Consider the following 19748-nt stretch of genomic DNA (forward strand, 5'->3'; position numbering starts at 1 on the left):
GTCTCTTAGGCTTTGGAGGCTTGCCCAACGCAGGGCACGGATCCTGGTCCTGACCAGCGTAGGTGGAACTTAGTTATCCTGCGGGGGATCCAGATCTTGCCAGACTGAGACCGACACCTGGACGGCACAGATATCCTGCTGAGGCCTGTCACCCTGGACTTAGTGGCTTCTCTGGAGCACGTCTTCTCCGCTCTTGCTTGGCTCCAAATCTGCCTGCGGTTTGGAGCTCAGGGCTTTTATATCAGTGACATTCTTCCTGTGGGTCACCTGATCAGGTCCAGCACCCAAAGTCACTCCCCCTGCTGCAAATATTTGAGCACCATATGGTTCCGCTTGATATCTGCTGACCAGGCGAAATGGCAGTCTTTCCTTACAAATGGCACATCCTGCAAGAGCTCTTAAGGGAATTCACTGCTTATTACATTCCTCCCCCCTTTTTGCTCGCCAGTCCTCAGGCAAGTGGGATCCTTGCCGGTTCGACGTTTCTCCACAGGTAGCCAGAATTCATCCAATAGTTGAGTGCACTCCTTGGTTTTCTGCTGTATCTGGGACCAGACCAATTCATCCTGGGCATACTGATTGGGGGGAATCCTGGTGTTTGCCCGCTCAGTCCTGCGAGGCTCTTCTTGCAAAGGCCCCTCAGGTACCTGAAGACTCAACTGCTAGGGATTGCAAGTCGACTCCCGGTTCGTTTTCTGGCTCACTCGAGGGCTGTATCAGCATCTACGGTGAACTCAACGGCACTGCAAGCCATTCTTCCTCCTCCTCTAAGGCTCCTGTTTGTGGGACTTTGGCCACTTCTGTTAGGGTTCCAGACTGGATATGGTCCTCTGCTTCAGAAGAGCAGGGTTGCAGCATATTCTGGTGCAGTACTCGAGTTACCACTGTCATCCTCTCAAGCCTAACCTCATATACAGAGTTTTCTGGGTATAGTTTCTTCACTACTCCTTGGTCCAGCAGGCTTCCGGGTTCCTTGGCCCACGGTTCCCCAGCTGGAGTAGTCCACCTGACATCAGGGACCGACCTGAATGCTCCACTAACCAAAACTTTTGCTCAATCAACTTCTTTACTGTCTGTAGTCGGTATGTGTTCTCTGATCCAGGCACTTGGACTACTGCCCAGACAGGGGTCCTCCGAATCTAAATCTAGCTCCAGTTCATTGATCTCTTGTCAATTTTGCCCAAACAGCAGCATGTAGGGAGTGTAACTTGAAGTCACATGGTCTCAATTGTTGTAAACCCACACCAACTCAGACAATAATTCGGGCCACTTCATCGTCTGACGGGCCCTGTTCCCTTGTGGATGATATGGTATGATTCAGGATTTATAGATACAGCACAACTCGTCCATTACTCGCCCCTGGAAGCAGGCCCCATGGTCGAAGTGAATTCGCTTCGGGCACCCATATATGCAGATGAAGTCCTCACAGATAGCTCTGGCTGCAGCTTCAACTGTTTGATTGAGGGTGGAAGTCACCACCGCGAACTTTGAGAAGTTATCAGTCATCACCAAACAATACCCATAGCCTTTGTATGAAGTTCCGATCATCAGGACCTCCAAAGGTGCAGCGGTTCGGATATTCTGAATCGGAGCTCTCTGTTCTGGGGGTTTGTTCAGCTCACACCGGCAACATCTTCGGCAAACTACTTTGACCCCTTGAGGCCAGTATACAAGTTTTTGCAACCACTGATAGATCTTCTCTACACGAAAGTGGGCACCCCTCTCATGAGCTTCTTTAGTTAGCTGCACTACCTATGCTTCTGGAGCTACTACTTGCCAGGTAACATCGAACTCTCGAGGGAGTTGAATCCTTCGGCACAGCAGGCCTTCTTTAAGGAAGAGCGTTTCCCGCTGGTCCAAGATCTGCAGGGTACTTGGGGGTGAAGCAGCGCTATTCTCCTGGTCAGGCCTTGGCCCTAGAGTGACCCATTTTCTCAGCCTCGTTAGCTCCGGATCGGACTGTTGCAGGTGTATCTGCGACACCCCAGGGGTCTGGTTGCCGCAGTAATAGAGATATTATGTCTGAGAGCAAGTGGGAGGTTTCTCTGGTCAGGATCCCTAAACATGCAACACGGTCCGCCCAGACCTGGGAGGGGAGGAATCTGCCCTTTTAAACTGGGTCTGGGGCGGGATTAGAGCAGACAGAGTCAGAGCCTGGAGAGGGAAAGGAAGAACTAGGAGCTCTGTAGGAGCAGTAGCTGAAGTCCAGGGGCTGGAGCTGAGCAGAGTTCGCCCTGGACGAAGATACTAAAGCCGGACACAGGAGTCCGAGGCTGTGGGGACTGATATACACCCAGCAGCAGAAACCAGCCGGCAGGGGATTCCAGGTCCTCTGGCCATAGAAGCCCGGAGGCTCAGTCACAGAGAAGGGACCAGCGCCGCCATCCAGGAGCGGAGGCTAACAGAAGGCCCCAAGTCACCAGCCATACGGGTGAGCACCACACGGTATACTCAGGGACGTGGGCTACTTGTAACCGCTGACAGCGAGGTAGCCAGGAAGAGTGCAGATAAACGGGGAGGCCTACAACTCCACCTGGCCAGGGGAACTCCTGCTTGCTCGCAGACTGACCAGGCCCCTTATACTAGCCAGTACTCCCGGGAGGGTCTGCCTTGTACCATCAGTAAAGACCCTGAACTGCACCTCACGTCTCTGTGGTTCCTTGCCGCTCCTGCACCATTAGCACTGGGACCCTCACACCATCACTCCCATCATCTTCCACATTAGCTGCCCTGAGGCAATACTTCTCCCGTGGGGAGTCATCCCATACTCAGCTGCGCAAACAACATCAGCCTCAGCGGTCTGCAGCGCAGCGGCGGTCCCCCACTGACCGCAATCCACGGGTGGCGTAGTCGGACACTTATTACCATACAAATAGACTGCCACTGGTTTGACCACCCTGGGCACGGACCGGGTCACCGCCACGGAGAACTACAACCCCCAGCGATCCGGCTCCGGGTATTCCCCCTGCACAGCAGCAGCAGCACAGGCCCAGGGGGCGCGTCATATCCACTAGTCTCTTTAGCGGCCCAGAATCTAGATGGGTCTGGACTCTACTATAGACTCCTGAGCTGTTACTACAGCTGCGGCAAACATCTATATCTCTCTTCAATCTGGCTTGGGTGACTCTGGACAGGGCATCTGCATGTGTGTTCTGGGACTTGGACCAATGGGGGATCTTGTACTGGTATTTAGGCATCCTTGCGAACCACTGCTGCTCTAGCATGCCCAGCTCTGCATTCTCTAGGTGGGCCAGGGTTTTTTTTTTTTTTTTCATCCGTCCGCACAAGTATTTCTGACCCCGACAAATACTCTGCAAATTTCTTCGTCATGGCCCATACGAGCCCAGCAAGTCCAGTTTGAACAAGCTGTAGTTGTCCGGATTGTTTTGTGTCTTGCAGTAAGCTACTGGCATACGCGATCACTCGCTCTCTTCCTTCTTGTACTTGGGCCAGTACTTGGTCCAGTCCGTACAGGCTTCCATTGGTGTACAGCACAAAGGGCTGCTAGAAGTCAGCATAGGTTGAGTGGGACATCCATCAGTGCCAACTTCAATACCTCAAACACTTCCTCTTGCCATGAGCCCCACTGAATGGGTTGACATTTGACTTCCCCAGCTGTCCCCTGCAACAACTTGTTGAGTGGTAATGCAATCTTGTTAAGTGGTACTGCAAAGTCCTTTATGAACCTGCAGTAGTACATGGCTAGCCCTAGGAATACTCTGTTCTCTCAGGTTGATTGGTGTGGGCCACTTTCTCTGCGGTGGGGTAAACTCCCGCTCTAGACATGGTTTGTCCCAGGTATTCAATTTCTCGCTTCAATAGGTGACACTTCCGGGGCTTAATTTTTAACCTGTGTCTCTGAAGCCACTCCAGCACTTATTCTAGCCGGTTAAGGTTATCTTCAAACATGGAATAAATGATTGTCATGTAGATATATCAAAGTGGCTTCGAAGTTCAGATCTCCCAAGCATCTTTCCATTAAATGCTGAAAGGTCCCTGGTACATTTGTCAATCTGAAAGGCATCCTGTTGAACTCAAACAGGCCCATAGGGAGGACAAAGGCAGTCTTCGGGTGGTCTTTCTCAGCCACTGGGACTTGCGAGGAGCCACTGGCTAAGTTGAGGGAGGGTAAATATTTGGATTTTCCCAACACAGATAGGGACTCCTCGATTCAGGGCAAGGGAAAAAAGTCCCACACAGTACACGCTTTCCGCCTCCGGTAGTTCCCGCAGAACCTTAGAGTACTGTAATTTTTCCGAATTGACACAATGTTGGCTGCCCAGGGACTCTGGCTCTCGTGGATCACACTGTTGTGCAACATGTGGGCTGACAGCTCTCACCTCCTGGTACAACTGAGGTGGGATCTGCTGATATCTCTCTCGATTGGGAGCAGTGGTTCCTGTAGGGATCTTGTGCCAAATAGCCTGGGTGCACCCAAAGTCATCTTCATCTTGTGCGAACACCCCTGTAATAATAATGTTCAACCTGTCCAGCGTTCCTCGAGGAAAACTCTGTAAGGTTGGCCTCAATCTGTTCCAAGAGGTGTCGTCCAGCCAGTGGTTCACTTCTGTCCTCCTGACGATCGAGCGATGCTGCTAAGATCCATGAGTTTCCTCCCATAGGTGTCAGTCCTATAGCATCATCTCCAGAGAGATCTTCTGGCATTATGCAAACTCAGGTCCCCTCTTGTCAGGGCATCAACTGTAGACTGGCTCTACTTATGTATATACAGCGCATAGGTATTCGTCCCTGTCGCACAGTGGGCAGGGTGCGGGCAACCAATAATCCAGAGATTGCTTCTTCTCCCTCTATCTGCTCAATCTGGACCCTCCTGATCCACACCCTCTAAGGATACATGGGTCAGTACCAGCATAGTGAGTACAGTCTGTCCCACCAGTAGTGTCACTGAGGCTTCAGGCGGTATCAATACTTTGCCGAGAAACTATGAGGTAGCGGGCAACTTCTGAAGTTTGCTGACTAGCACAAGTTGCTGAAACACCTTTCTTACTGGCCAGGTCATGAGTGGCATGGGTCCAGTTGTTTTTATTGGGGCCCATACCCAAGAATTGTCCCACTTATTTTTGCACATTCATGCTCAAGGTTACATTGGGTCCTCCTTCTCCGGAGCCTTTTGCAGCACTATTCCTTTTTGGCCCAGGTCTTTTCCGCACACCCTGTCAAACATCCACACTACTCCAGCAGTTGATTAACCGCCACCAGTCGGATGGTGTGTTCTTTTCTGGATCTGGCAACTTTGGGAAAGTGACTCTGAAAATACGTTTCAGGCACAGTAATCACCCAAGACCCATGCCCATCAAGCCGCAAATGTGTTGCCCATTGAATTCAGCCCAAGTAATGAGTCTTTCGGAGACAATACCCTCAGAGTTCTGTCGTCCACCCTCTGAGGCTCTAAACCCCACAGTATGTTCCACAACCATGGGGCGTGTTAGTTTAACAGGCGCCTCATCTCCTTCTTTCTCAACTCTGGCAATCTCTTGAGATAAGTCCCCTTCCACCACAGGCCAAATACTCTGGCTCGTGTTCGCTGATGGGCTATATACGTGGCGTGATGGGATTCAGAAAAAGTGATTTTCCCGCTCTGACCTCCTCTCATGTAAGGCTGTGTGATCAGCCGAGGGATAGCAGCAGGGATTCCCTTGATACTGCACAGCTCAGCTCAAATGTCCCAGATCTCTTGGTTTCTCCCTCACCCAGTCGAGCTCAGTGCAGTGACCACATCATGACTCTGGACTGCGGCGGTGAGAACAGGGGTCTCTCTCTCCAAGACTCTATCTTCGGCCTCGACCTCAAGGAAGCCCAGATTCAGTTGTAGGCGCTCCTTTAAGACCTGCTTCAGAGAGGGATCCCTCAGCCCTGCAATGAGTCGGTCCCATATGACTTTGTCCAATGGACCCCAGTCCTCGGTGCCCATCTTGGGTCTTCTTGGTGATATGGGCCGTCATTTCCTGCAATGAATTAACATACTGAGCTATGGTCTCATTTTCCCCTTGAACCCACTGGAACAACCACATATGAAGGTGCTTTAGGTCCGTGGCGTCACTGTACATATCCTCCAAAATTTTTATCACCTTATCCACAGTGTCACGATCCCTAGGTTGGCGGTACATAATAGTCAGCAGGGCCTCCCCGTCAAAGGTCAGAAGGGCTAGCTATGACTGGATGGAAGGGGTCAGGGGATACATGTGCAGCATGCTTCTCAGCCTCTCTACCCTGTCCTACAGCGACAGCGCTGCCCCCTGTGAACTTTGGAAGATTGCTGAGCATAGCCCCCAAAGGTATATGTTCCATGCTGGGCTCGGTCACTGACTAGTAAGCCATCTCTGTGTCTGAATGTTGCATCCTGCCGACTATGCCAAATGTAATACTGTTGTTGGGATGCAGTCAGGGGTTGATATAACCCAATTTATATACAGATAAGACTGTTGGTGTTAACACTTAGTGTTAGTAACAAGGCAAATCAACAGTAGAACTAGCAACCGTAAGCTTGGAATAGCAAAGAAAATCTTTCATTAATTAACTGTAATGTTCTTTTCATAACAGTGGTGCGCCAAGTCATGGAAGTCACCACCTGAGTTATCTCTCCTGATCTGGCCCTAGCCGGGGGTCTCCGGGTTTTCCTGCTAGGCAACAAGTCTCTCTTGCATAGTCTATCAAAGCCCGTAAAGCCTCTCATGCACCAACCGGCCCCCTCCCAACCTGCAATCCTAGTCCCAGGTGACCCCAGTACCGTAGGTGATAGCTGGAAGTGACTGCTCTTTTAACGCGTGATGTTCCTCCGCAATCGCAGGCATGCCTCTCCTGTGGCAGTCTTCTCACTGCTCTTCATGGCTTGACCATTGGCGTAAGTCTCTAAGGCTTTGGAGGCTTGATCAGCGCTGGTCACGGATCCTGGTCCTGACCAGCGTAGGCAGAACTTGGAGTTATTTTGCGGGGACCTGGATATTGCCAGGCGGTGACCGACACCTAGGTGGTGCAGACTTCGCACTGAGGCTTGTAAAGCTGAATTCAGCGGCGTCTCTGGATCACGTCTGCTCTGCTCTCTAGCTTGGTGCCAAATCTGCCTGTGGTTTGGCGGGCAAGGCTTTTATATCAAGGTCATCCTTCATGTAGGTCACCTGATCAGGTCCAGCACCCAAAGTCACTCCTCCTGCAAATCTAACAGCACAATTTGTTTCCGTTTGATTTCACCTGGCCAGCAGGTGACAGTCCTACCTTATTGATGGCACATCCTACAAGGGCTCTTCAGGGAATTCACTGCTTCTTATTACACCTGCTCTATCGCAAAGTTTAACTGCATTAACAGTTAAGACTCGTGGTCGCTCCGAGTGGTCCTTACCATGTTGCTACGCTACTGGGTCCAAATCATCATAAATGATCATATCCAGTTGCCCAGTGCAATGTTCCTCATGTTTCAATTTATCCCCCTCTTTTAACTCTTGTACAACCTTGAGGTAAAAGATTTCAATACAAGTCAACATGTCATTCTGCTGATGCTCAGATAATTTTAATTTTTGTATCTATTTCATTGGGCTTCTGATAATCCTCTCATGAATGTCTGCAATAATAACTAGTGTCTAAACATATGGTTTGGGTTTTTTTTTTGCGATGGTTACAGATCCGTTGTTGGCCCACTTCCACACCAAATCATGTATACTGCTATTTTGCAAGAAAGTGAAAGAAGCTAAATAGTCATGTCTTTCTGTGACAACCTGTGCAAACCTAGGCCTCAACTATCACTTTTCTTTGTTGTATTGAACGTGGTATGTTGGACGCATTCACATACAACTTTACTGCCCTCTACAAATAGTACCTCCCTACCGGCAGGGAAGTGTATGATGACCTGATTACAAATGATAAGGAAGTTGAGCTCTGATTGTTTCTATTGCCAACAAAGAGCATTTTACTATCAGACCATTTTGTTGAAAGAGGTGATGACCATTATTCTTTACAATCCCCAAGCAAGAAACACAGGGGGCATGTTTTTTCTTGCCCATACTTGTATATCTTTAACTCAAATTATATGTTACTTATATAGCCCCATCACATTCTGCAGCATTTTACAGACGACATGTTCGCTGTCACCATGAGGCTTACAATCCGTATTAATATGTCTTTGGAGTGTGAGAGGAAACCCATGCAAACATAAGCAGAAGGTACAAGCACCTTACAGATGTTGTCTTTGGTGGGATTTGAACTCAGGAGGGCCCCAGCGCTGCATAGCAGATAATGGCAGATACTGTGTGATTGGAGGAGAAAGTAATTTATAATGTTTTATAGCTCAAATATATAATTGCAACCTTTTTTTGTATCCTATAGACACTCCAGATGGGAATTTACCATTTTTCTGGACTCTTTGTCCTCCTCTGTATCGGGTTTTGTGGTTCGCTTCTCACATCATTAGGAGAAAGGATTGTTTATTACTTGATCTTGCCTCGCATTAGGAGAAGACGTAGATTCAAATACTGGCTTCATACTAGTCAGGTAAGCTTTGAATTTGGGTATAAATTATATAAAAATATATTCATGGAGTTAAAACTTGTTTAAATTCCCTCAAGGAAGATGATAGATTTAAAGGGATGTGTCAAAAAATTACATGTTATTCAAATCATGGCCAGCACTACCTATTGTATTAACTAAATATGCAGGTGTAAGTAAGGTAACTAAGGAATTAACTAAGGTGTAAGTACGCTGTGGCTGCAATGCAAATAACCTTGTAGAAACCACTTGCAACAGCATTCTGTAAATTTTACACACGTGAATTACACTATTGCTCTGCAAGTAAAAACGTGAGGTTCTTGGTGTTCACATTGATTAAAATTTGGGTGCCCATCTTTTATCAACAAGGTAACCTGTTTAAGATGGTACCTTGTACTAAAAACTTACCCCTATGCCGGAAATGAACTGTGAGATTCTGCTGTATGATTGCATTATTTAAATCAGGGTTTCGTTTCAAACTTTTTTTTTAACTTTAGTATTTATTTGCCGAACAGTCAAAGAGAATTAATATAGTTGACACTTAAAATCTGTCAGCAGGATTTCACTATGTGCATGATGCCACACTTTCAAAAACAAGTCCAGCAGTACCATTGTCTGGGCAGTCCATTCCTCTGTCACTGAGAAATCAGTTTTTGAATTAATATGCAAATGAGTCTGAAGAGCTATTTGTAGATCTGAAGCCTCTGTCATTCCAGCTCGATTCCCCACCCAACGCCGCCTCCTGACAGCCTCTATGCTGCATGATTTCAGCTAAAGTACCCATCAATCAAGCAAGAGGAGGCAGCTCTAAACCGGGAATAGCGCTTTAGTCGCAGAGGCATAAGATCTACAAATAGCTCTTCAGGCTCATTTGCATAACCATTCAAAAGCTCATTTATCAGTAACAGAGGAATGACTGTCTAGATAAAGGTATTGTTGGACTTGTTTTTGAAATAGCTACATGCACATATACTTAGGAGGGGTGAAATTCTGCTGACAGATTCTCTTTAAGGCTGTGTGCCCACAATGTGTATTTTATGCGTTTTTGGTGCGGAAATTTCCGCAGCGTAAACGCATGATAAACGCATGGTAAGCCTTCTGCCAGGGTCCCCTATGCAATTGCGCACTTTCAATGCCCATGCTGCGGATTTTTCCGCAGCGTTTATGCTGCGCTCAAAAATCTGCAGCATGTCCATTAATTTTGTGGAAGCGCAGCGTTTTCGCCGCCATTAACTTGCATTAGAACGCGCCAATGCCGCAAGACTGCATCTGTACTTGCGTAATTGGCGCGTGCTAATGTGCGGATGGTACCCGGGTGTAGAGGAGAGGAGACTCTCCTCCACACCCAGGTACCATTAAAAAAATCTGTAAAAAAATAAAAAATAAAGATTATATTCACCTTCTGGCAGCTTCTTCTCCTTTGCCGGCACATCGCGTTGGACTGTAGGACCTGCGGTAACGTCACAGTCATGTGACGGTAGGTCCTTCAATACAGGGCATTGCGATATCCCAGCAGCCAGGAACGAGCGCAGCAGCACACTCCGGGCCATCGGAAGGTAAGTATACATTTTTTTTATTTTTAACCATTCTAAGGTCACACTATATAAATCCATGCCGGTTGCATAGATTTATATAGATTTATATAGTGTGACCAAGTTGTCAAGCACTTTCAAAGTGATGCTAAAATCGCTTTGAAAGCGCTTGTCAATCCGCATGCGGAAATGCATGTGAATCCGCATGTATTACGCAGGAAAAACGCATGTACAATCCGCATGCATTTTTTCTGCCAGGGAGATGCAGAAATTTTCTGCTTCATTTCTGCATCGTGGGCACATAGCCTAAGGCTAAGTGCCCACGTAGCGTTTTTCAAACGTATATGCTGCGGAATTTCCGCAGCATAAACGCTTGTTAAACGCTAGGTAATCCGCCCCCCATGGTCCCCAAGGGGATTCCGCAAGTTCTATGCCCATGCTGCTTTTTTTTCCGCAGCGTTTATGCTGCGCTCAAAAATCCGCAGCATGTCCGTTAATTTTGCGGAAGCGCAGCGTAATCACCGCCATTGACTTGCATTGAGACGCATAGAAACCGCGACTGTACATTTGTACTCACGGATTATATGCGTTTCAATGTGCGGATGGTACCCAGTTCTGGAGGAGAGGAGACTCTCATCCAGACCTGGGTACCATTGTACCTGTAAAAAAAAAATAAAATAAAAAATAAAGTTTATATTCACCTTCCAACGGCCCCCGGTCTCCTTCCCTGTGCGTGCGGGCAGGACTGAAGGACCTGCGGTGACGTCACAGTCATGTGACCGCAGGCCCTTCAGTGTAGTGTCCCGCGATATCCCGGCAGCCAGGAACAAGCGCAGCAACACACGCCGGGCCATCGGAAGGTAAGTATAGGTTTATGTTTTATTTTTAAACATTCTTACGGTCACACTATATAAATCCATGCTGTTTGCATGGATTTATATAGTGTGACCTAGTTGTCAAGCACTTTCCAAGTGATGCTAAAATCGCCTGGAAAGCGCTTGTCAATCCGCATGCGGAAATGCATGTGAAGAACGCTTCAAATCCGTATGTATTTGGCAGGAAAAATGCATGCACAATCAGCATGCGTTTTTTCTGCCAGGGAGATGCAGAAAAGCTGCAGAAATTTTCTGCTTCATTTCTGCATTGTGGGCACATAGCCTAAGTGTACACAATATTAATTTAATTGTGTATGACCCTTTGCATATTGATTCAAATAGGCTAGCCATGTCAACAGGGATGGATTACCATTGGTGCAACATGTGCACTCACACAGAGGCCCTAGTAGTGCGGGGGCCGCATTATGATGAGCTATTGGATTGCGAAGACCCCATATATTGTTCTCGAACAGGGGTCTTCCACGGTCTGTGTCCACTCCTGCATGTAAAAGTATTTCTGGACTTGCCTGTGAAAGAGCTACCGGTGTGCAGAATTATTAGTCAAGTTGTATTTTAGAGGATTATTTTTATTATTGATCAACAATTATGTTCTCAATCAACCCAAAAGACTCATAAATATCCAAGCTTAATATTTTTGGAAGTTGGAGTGGGTTTTTTTTTAGATTTGGCTATCTTAGGAGGATATCTGTTTGTGCATGTAACTATTACTGTGCAGAATTATTGGGCAACTTAATAAAAACCAAATATAATCCCATCTCACTTGTTTATTTTCACCAGGTAAACCAATATTAGCGCACAAAATTTAGAAATAAACATTTCTGACATGCAAAAACAAAAAAAAATAGTGATCAATATAGCCACCTTTCTTTATGATGACACTCAACAGCCTTCCATCCATAGATTCTGTCAGTTGCTTGATCTGTTTTCGATCAACATTGCGTGCAGCAGCCACCACAGCCTCCCAGACACTGTTCTGAGAGGTGTACTGATTTCCCTCCATGTAGATCTCACATTTTATGATGGACCACAGGTTCTCTATGGGGTTCAGATCTGGTGAACAAGGGGGCCATGTCATTATTTTTTCTTCTTTTAGACCTTTACTGGCCAGCCACACCGTGGAGTAGTTGGATGCATGTGATGGAGAATTGTCCTGCATGAAAATCATGTTTTTCTTGAACGATACCGACTTCTTCCTGTACCACTGCTTAAAGAAGTTGTCGTCCAGAAACTGGAAGTAGGTCTGGGAGTTGAGCTTCACTCCATCCTCAACCCGAAAAGGTCCCACAAGTTCATCTTTGATACCAGCCCATACCAGTACCCCACCTCCACCTTGCTGGCATCTGAGTCGGAGTGGAGCTCTCTGCCCTTTACTGATCCAGCCTCTGGCCCATCCATCTGGCCCATCAAGAGTCACTCTCATTTCATCAGTCCATAAAACCTTTGAAAAATCAGTCTTCAGATATTTCTTGGTCCATTCTTGACGTTTTATGTTATGTTTCGTGTTCAAAGATGGTCGTTTTTCAGCCTTCCTTACCTTGGCCATGTCCCTGAGTATCGCACACCTTGGGCTTTTTGATACTCCAGTAACGTTGCAGCTTTGAAATATAGCAAAACTGGTGGCGAATGGCATCTTGGCAGCTTCACGCTTGATTTTCCTCAATTCATGGACCGTTATTTTGCGCCTTTTTTGGCCAACACTCTTCTTGCGACCCTGTTGGCTATTTGCCATCAAATACTTGATTGTTCGGTGATCACGCTTCAAAAGTTTGGAAATTTCAAGACTGCTGCATCCCTCTGCAAGACATCTCACACTTTTGGACTTTTCAGAGCCCGTCAAATCTCTCTTCTGACCCATTTTGCCGAAGGAAAGGAAGTTTCCTAATAATTAAGTACACCTTATATAGGGTGTTGATGTCATTAGTCAACACCCCTCCTCATTACAGAGATGCACATCACCAGATTTACTTAATTGGTAGTTGGCTCTCAAGCCTATGCAGCTTGGAGTAGGACAACATGTATAAAAAGTATCAAAGTGATCAAAATACTCATTTGCCTAATAATTCTGCGCGCAGTGTATATGTAAATATAAATAGTTTGAGGTGTAAAGTCCTGTTGACAGATTTCCTTAACCGCTTCCCGATCGCCCACTGTACATAAACGTCCGCGCTGCCTGGGCTCTGTGCAGCGCGGATGTTTAAAAACGGTGGGTGGTCTCGCAGCGCTCAGGACCCCCAGGGTCTTGCAAGCGCTGCGAGAGCGGTGCAGAGCGTTAGCTCTGACAGGGAACATCATCGGGACCTGATTGGATCAGGTCCCAGTGATGTTAACCCTTTGCTGTCTTCTATATGCCGCGATCTATAGTGATCGCGGCATATAGAAGACAGCAGGAGGAGAGGGGGTGGTATACTTACCTCTCCGAAGACCCCTGATACCTTCAAGGACCTTGGGTTGCTATGGCAGCTGGAGGTCACATGACCGCCTCCAGCACTGCCATATATGGTGTCCTTCCAGCGTCAGCCTGCAGCCTGCAGCTGAAGCCTGGCAGGACACACTGACTGTGTGAAGATCGCATGTAATGTAATATGTCTATTACATTACATGAGATCAGCGATCAGAAAAATAAAAATTAATGTCCCATACAGGACTAAGTAAAAATGTAAAAAAAAAATTTTTTAAGCAGCTAAAAAAAAAAAAAAAAAAAATCCAAAATAAATTAAAATAAATAAATAAAATATTAAACCGATAAATCCGTATATTTATGCAAAAATAAAAAAAGTACACATTTGGTATCGCCGCGTCCGAAACAACCTGAGCTATAAAATTGTCACACTAATTAACTCCTTCTGTGCACACCGTAATAAAAATAAATAAAAAACGGAGCAAAAACTATGCTTTTTCCTCATATCGCCAAACAAAAAGTGGAAAAAAATGCGATCAAAAAGCAAAATGGAAATAAAAATGGTACCGCTGAAAATGTCATCTTGTTCCGCAAAAAAAAAAGCCACCACACAGCTCCATCAGCCAAAAAATAAAAAAGTTATAGCGCTCAGAATAAAGCAATGCAAAAAAAATATTTTTTTCTATAAAATTGTTTTATTGTGTAAAAGCGCCAAAACATTAAAAAAAATACAGTAAGTGTAGTATCGCTGTAAACGTACTGACCCGAAGAATAACGCTGCCTGATTACTTTTACCACATGCAGAACGGCATAAAAAAAAACACAAAAAAAACAATTCCTGAATTGTTTGTTTTTGTTAATTTTACCTCCCAAAAAACGAAATAGAAAGCGATCAAAAAATGTCACGTACCCAAAAATGGTACCAATAAAAAGGTCAACTCGTCCCGCAAAAAAGCAAGCCGTCACATGACTCTGTCGGTCGAAATATGGAAAAATTATAGCTCTCAAAATATGGCGATGCAAAAACTAGATTTTGCAAAAAAAGCGTCTTTTAGTGTGTGACAGCTGTCAGTCATAAAAACCCGATATAAATCTGGTATCTCTGTAATCGCACCGACCTGAAGAAAAATGTAATCACATCACTTATACCGCACGAGGAACGGCGTAAAAAATAAATAAAACCAATTCTTCACCTGCTACTGATTTGTTTATTATGTCTCCCAAAGATCGCAGTAAGGCTCTGCTCACATTTATCCTGCGCTCTGCGCTGAGCACTTAAGCCAGAGTTTCCGCGTAAATCTCTGAAATACGTGATTCAGACGGAACCCATGACGGAAGATTCCCTGTAATGAAGCAGATATAGGCCACTGTGAATGCCGTCTAGCCTGTGATCCCACGGTGTCATTTGTTTTAGGAGTGCATAAAAGTGCGGTTGGCCACAGTTTTGTGCACTTCTGAAAAAAAGGACACCGCTAAACAGAGGCCAGACGGAGTCCAGAGTAACTCTGCTGCCTCATTACAGTGAATGGATCCCGCAGGGGTTTCATCTGAATTACATCACTTGGAAATTTAGATGGAAACCCCGATGTAAGTGCTCAGCCTAGAGCGCCGGATAAATGTTACGTAAAATGTTCCAAATAAAAGCTTCAACTCAGTCCTCAAAAAAAGCTAGTCCCCACTCAGGTCCGTCATCTGTTAAAAATATTGCAAGTTACTGGTAGCAGAAAGGCTCTGGAAAAGCGAAATGGCCCTTGCCCCCCAAAAGAAATTCAGAAAATTTTGTGCTCCCAAATCCAAATGCCTATTCTACAATAATTTGTACTCCAACTGTCAAATAGCGCTCCGTCCCCCCAGATCTCGCCGTATGGCTAAGCGGTACGATACAGCCACATATGGGGTATTGACACTTTTAGAAGAAATTGTGTGACACATTTCGGCACCATTTTTACCCTTTGCCCTGTGTGAAAATGTAAAATCTGAGGGTAAAACATTTTTTTGTGGTAAAAATATAATTATGCTTTTTTCACTGCCCAATGGTATAAATTTAAAAATTAAAAAATACTCACTACTTCCCTAGATGAATTCCTTGAGAGGTGTAGTTTACAAAATGGGGTCACTTGTGGGGGTTTCTGCTGTTTCGGCATGTCAGCGACTCTTCAAATGTGACATGGTGTCTGCTGCCTATCCCAGCCAACATAGCGCTCCTTTCTCTTCCGAACCCTGCCGTACACCAAAGCAGTGGTTTTCCCCCACATATGGGGTATCGGCGTACTCAGGAGAAATTGCACAACAAATTTCATGGTGCAATTTCTCCTGTTACCCTTATGACAATGCAAAATTAGGGAATGAAAAACATTTTTTGTGGGAAAAATGTGAAAATTGTATTTTTATGGCTCAATATTATAAACTTCTGTGAAGCACCTGGGGGTGCAAGGTGCTCACCTCACATCTAGATAAGTTCCCTAAGGGGTCTAGTTTCTAAAATGGTGTCACTTGTGGGGGGTTTCCACTGTTTAGGCACATTAGGGGCCCCCCAAATGCAACATGGCGTCCGCTAATTATTCAAACAAATTTTACATTCAAAAAGTCAAATGGCGCTCCTTCCCTTCCGGACCCTGCCGTGCGCCCAAACAGTGGTTTGCCTCCACATATGGGGTATCAGCGTGTTCAGGAGAAATTGCACAACAAACTTCATGGTGCAATTTATCCTATTACCCTTATGATAATGCAAAATTAAGGGATGAAAAACGTTTTTGTAGGAAAAATGTGAAAATGTTATTTTTACAGCTCAATATTATAAACTTCTGTGAAGCACCTTGGGGTTCAAGGTGCTCACCACACATCTAGATAAGTTCCCTAAGGGGTCTAGTTTCCCAAACGGTGTCACTTGTGGGGGGTTTCCACTGTTTAGGCACATTAGGGGCCCCCCAAATGCAACATGGCGTCCGCTAATTATTCAAACAAATTTTACATTCAAAAAGTCAAATGGCGCTCCTTCCCTTCCGAACCCTGCCGTGCGCCCAAACAGTGGTTTTCCCTCACATATGGGGTATCCGCGCGCTCAAGAGAAATTGCACAAAAAATTTTGGGGTCCATTTTTTCCTGTTACCCCTGTGAAAATAAAAAAAATTGGGTCTAAAGTAACATTTTTGTGAAAAAAGTTAAATGTTAATTTTTTCCTTCCACATTCCAAAAATTCCTGTGAAGCACCTGAGGGGGTGAATAAACTTCTTGAATGTGGTTTTGAGCACCTTGAGGGGTGCAGTTTCTAGAATGGTTGTCACTTTTGGGTATTTTCTGTCATAAAGACCCCTCAAAGTGACTTCAAATATGATGTGGTCCCTAAAAAAATGTTTTTGTAAATTTTGTTGGAAAAATGAGAAATCGCTGGTCAACTTTTAACCCTTATAGCTCCCTAACAAAAAAAAATGTTGGTTCCAAAATTGTGCTGATGTAAAGTAGACATGTGGGAAATGTTATTTATTAACTATTTTGTGTGACATATCTCTCTGATTTAAGGGCATGAAAATTCAAAGTTTGAAAATTGCAAAATTTTCAAAATTTTTGCCAAATTTCTGATTTTTTCACAAATAAACGCAAGTGATATCGAAGAAATGTTACCACAATCATGAAGTACAATATGTCACGAAAAAACAATCTCAGAATCAGGGGAATCTATTGAAGCGTTCCAGAGTAATTACTTCATAAAGTGACAGTGGTCAGAATTGAAAAAATTGGCCCGGTCACGAAGGCAAAAGCAGGCTCTGGCGCGAAGTGGTTAAACTGTAAAAGAGAAATTCATACAAAAACCTTGACAAAGTCTACTTTACATCTCCCTTTCATGTAAACTAACTAGTTAAAGGGGTGGTCCAAATGCAAAGCATTTTTTCTCTATCTATTTAGTCCCATAATCAATTCCCTAACTACATTAACAACTTTTTTATTTTAATTTTCTACTTCCTGTCTGATGACCATTCAATTAAGTATCTTAGTGCATGCTTGGATACTCATACAAAGCATCATAAGAGGGCAGAGGCTGCGGTCATTGTCAAGGCCCCTGCCCCCTCCTTGAAATCAAGCTTCATCGGTGACACTTGTTTCGGGGGCTGTGCTGTCCCTGCTGCCTCCCTTGTGCAGTGTCTCCCCCAGTGCCCTGCGATGAGCATGGCGTCCAGTCTGTTGTCTGCTTAGGTGAATAGTAGTAAGCTGGCAGAATCTCAAAGAAAGTGCTCTGGTCAGATGAGACCAAAGTAGAACTGCTTGGGCTAAATGCAAAATGCTATTTGTGGCGGAAAACTGTTACTCAGGGCCAGCTCCAGGTATTCATGGGCTCCGGGTGAAAGTCTCAGTGGGCCCCTTTAACACATACCACGATTTATGATGCCCAGATACGGGAAAGAAATATAAGTCTAGTGCAATGCCGAAGATTTCACTTCTGACAGTACATAAGTGATATCCTGTAAATTCTATAATAGCTCAGAAACCGGCGAATCCTCCCAGCGCACAGTGCATGTCCTGGGGAGATACTAAAGTTTTCATTTTAGACCAGACAGTATAGTCCTCCATACAGTATTATTGGCACCACATAGTCCTCCATACAGTATTATGGGCACCACATAGTCCTCCATACAGTATTATGGGCACCACATAGTCCTCCATACAGTATTATGGGCACCACATAGTCCCCCGTACAGCATTTTGGGCACCACCTAGTCCCCCGTACAGCATTATGGGCACCACATAGTCCTCCATACAGTATTATTAGCACCACATAGTCCTCCAATACAGTATTATGGGCACCACATAGTCCTCCATACAGTATTATTGGCACCACATAGTCCTCCAATACAGTATTATGGGCACCACATAGTCCTCCATACTGTATTATGGGCACCACATAGTCCCCCGTACAGCATTTTGGGCACCACCTAGTCCCCCGTACAGCATTATGGGCACCACATAGTCCTCCATACAGTATTATTGGCACCGCATAGTCCTCCAATACAGTATTATGGGCACCACATAGTCCTCCAATACAGTATTATGGGCACCACCTAGTCCTCCATACAGTATTATGGGCACCACATAGTCCCCCATGCAGCATTTTGGGCACCACCTAGTCCTCAATACAGCATTATGGGCACCACCTAGTCCTCAATACAGCATTATGGGCGCCACCTAGTCCTCCATACAGCATTATGGGCACCACCTAGTCCTCAATACAGCATTATGGGCACTACCTAGTCCTCCATACAGCATTATGGGCACCACCTAGTCCTCCATACAGCATTATGGGCACCACCTAGTCCTCCATACAGCATTATGGGTACCACCTAGTCCTCCAACACAGTATTATGGGCACCACCTAGTCCTCCAACACAGTATGAGGGGCACCACCTAGTCCTCCATACAGTATGATGGGCACCACCTAGTCCTCCATACAGTATGATGGGCACCACATAGTCCTCCATACATTATTATGGGCACCACATAGTCCTCCAATACAGTATTATGGGCACCACATAGTCCTCTATACAACATTATGGGCACCACGTAGTCCTCCATACAACATTATGGGCACCACGTAGTCCTCAATACAACATTATGGGCACCACGTAGTCCTCCATGCAGCATTATGGGCACCACCTTGTCCTCCATGCAGCATTATGGGCACCACCTTGTCCTCCATGCGGCATTATGGGCACCACCTTGTCCTCCATGCAGCATTATGGGCACCACCTAGTCCCCCATGCAGTATTATGGCCACCACCTAGTCCTCCAATACAGCATTATGGGCACCACCCTGTCCTCCATGCAGCATTATAGGCACCACCTAGTCCTCCATGCAGCATTATGGGCACCACCTAGTCCCCCATGCAGTATTATGGCCACCACCTAGTCCTCCAATACAGCATTATGGCCACCACATAGTCCTCCATACAGCATTATGGCCACCACCTAGTCCTCCATACAGCATTATGGCCACCACCTAGTCCTCCATACAGCATTATGGCCACCACCTAGTCCTCCATACAGCATTATGGGCACTACCTAGTCCTCCATACAGCATTATGGGCACCACCTAGTCCTCCATACAGCATTATGGGCACCACCTAGTCCTCCATACAGCATTATGGGCACCACCTAGTCCTCCATACAGCATTATGGGCACCACCTAGTCCTCAATACAGCATTATGGGCACCACCTAGTCCTCAATACAGCATTATGGGCACCACCTAGTCCTCAATACAGCATTATGGGCACCACCTAGTCCTCAATACAGCATTATGGGCACCACCTAGTCCTCAATACAGCATTATGGGCACCACCTAGTCCTCAATACAGCATTATGGGCACCACCTAGTCTTCCATACAGTATTATGGGCACCACCTAGTCTTCCATACAGTATAATGGACCCCATATG

At 45.7% G+C, this 19748-nt stretch overlaps 1 protein-coding gene across 1 annotated transcript in view; it reads left to right on the plus strand.

The window, feature by feature from the left end:
* The window catches only part of LOC141176272 (glutamate receptor ionotropic, NMDA 3B-like), a 474027-nt gene that overhangs the window by 336398 nt on the left and 117881 nt on the right, over positions 1-19748 (plus strand). Inside the window, exon 7 of the mRNA XM_073660231.1 lies at positions 8338-8502. Within this exon, the coding sequence (XP_073516332.1) occupies positions 8338-8502 (165 nt within the window). The remainder of the gene's footprint in view (positions 1-8337; positions 8503-19748) is intronic.

The sequence above is a fragment of the Phyllobates terribilis genome, unplaced genomic scaffold (genome assembly GCF_046119375.1).
Source record: "Phyllobates terribilis strain yellow unplaced genomic scaffold, ASM4611937v1 Scaffold_22__1_contigs__length_20350403, whole genome shotgun sequence".
NCBI classification, from domain to species: domain Eukaryota; kingdom Metazoa; phylum Chordata; class Amphibia; order Anura; family Dendrobatidae; genus Phyllobates; species Phyllobates terribilis.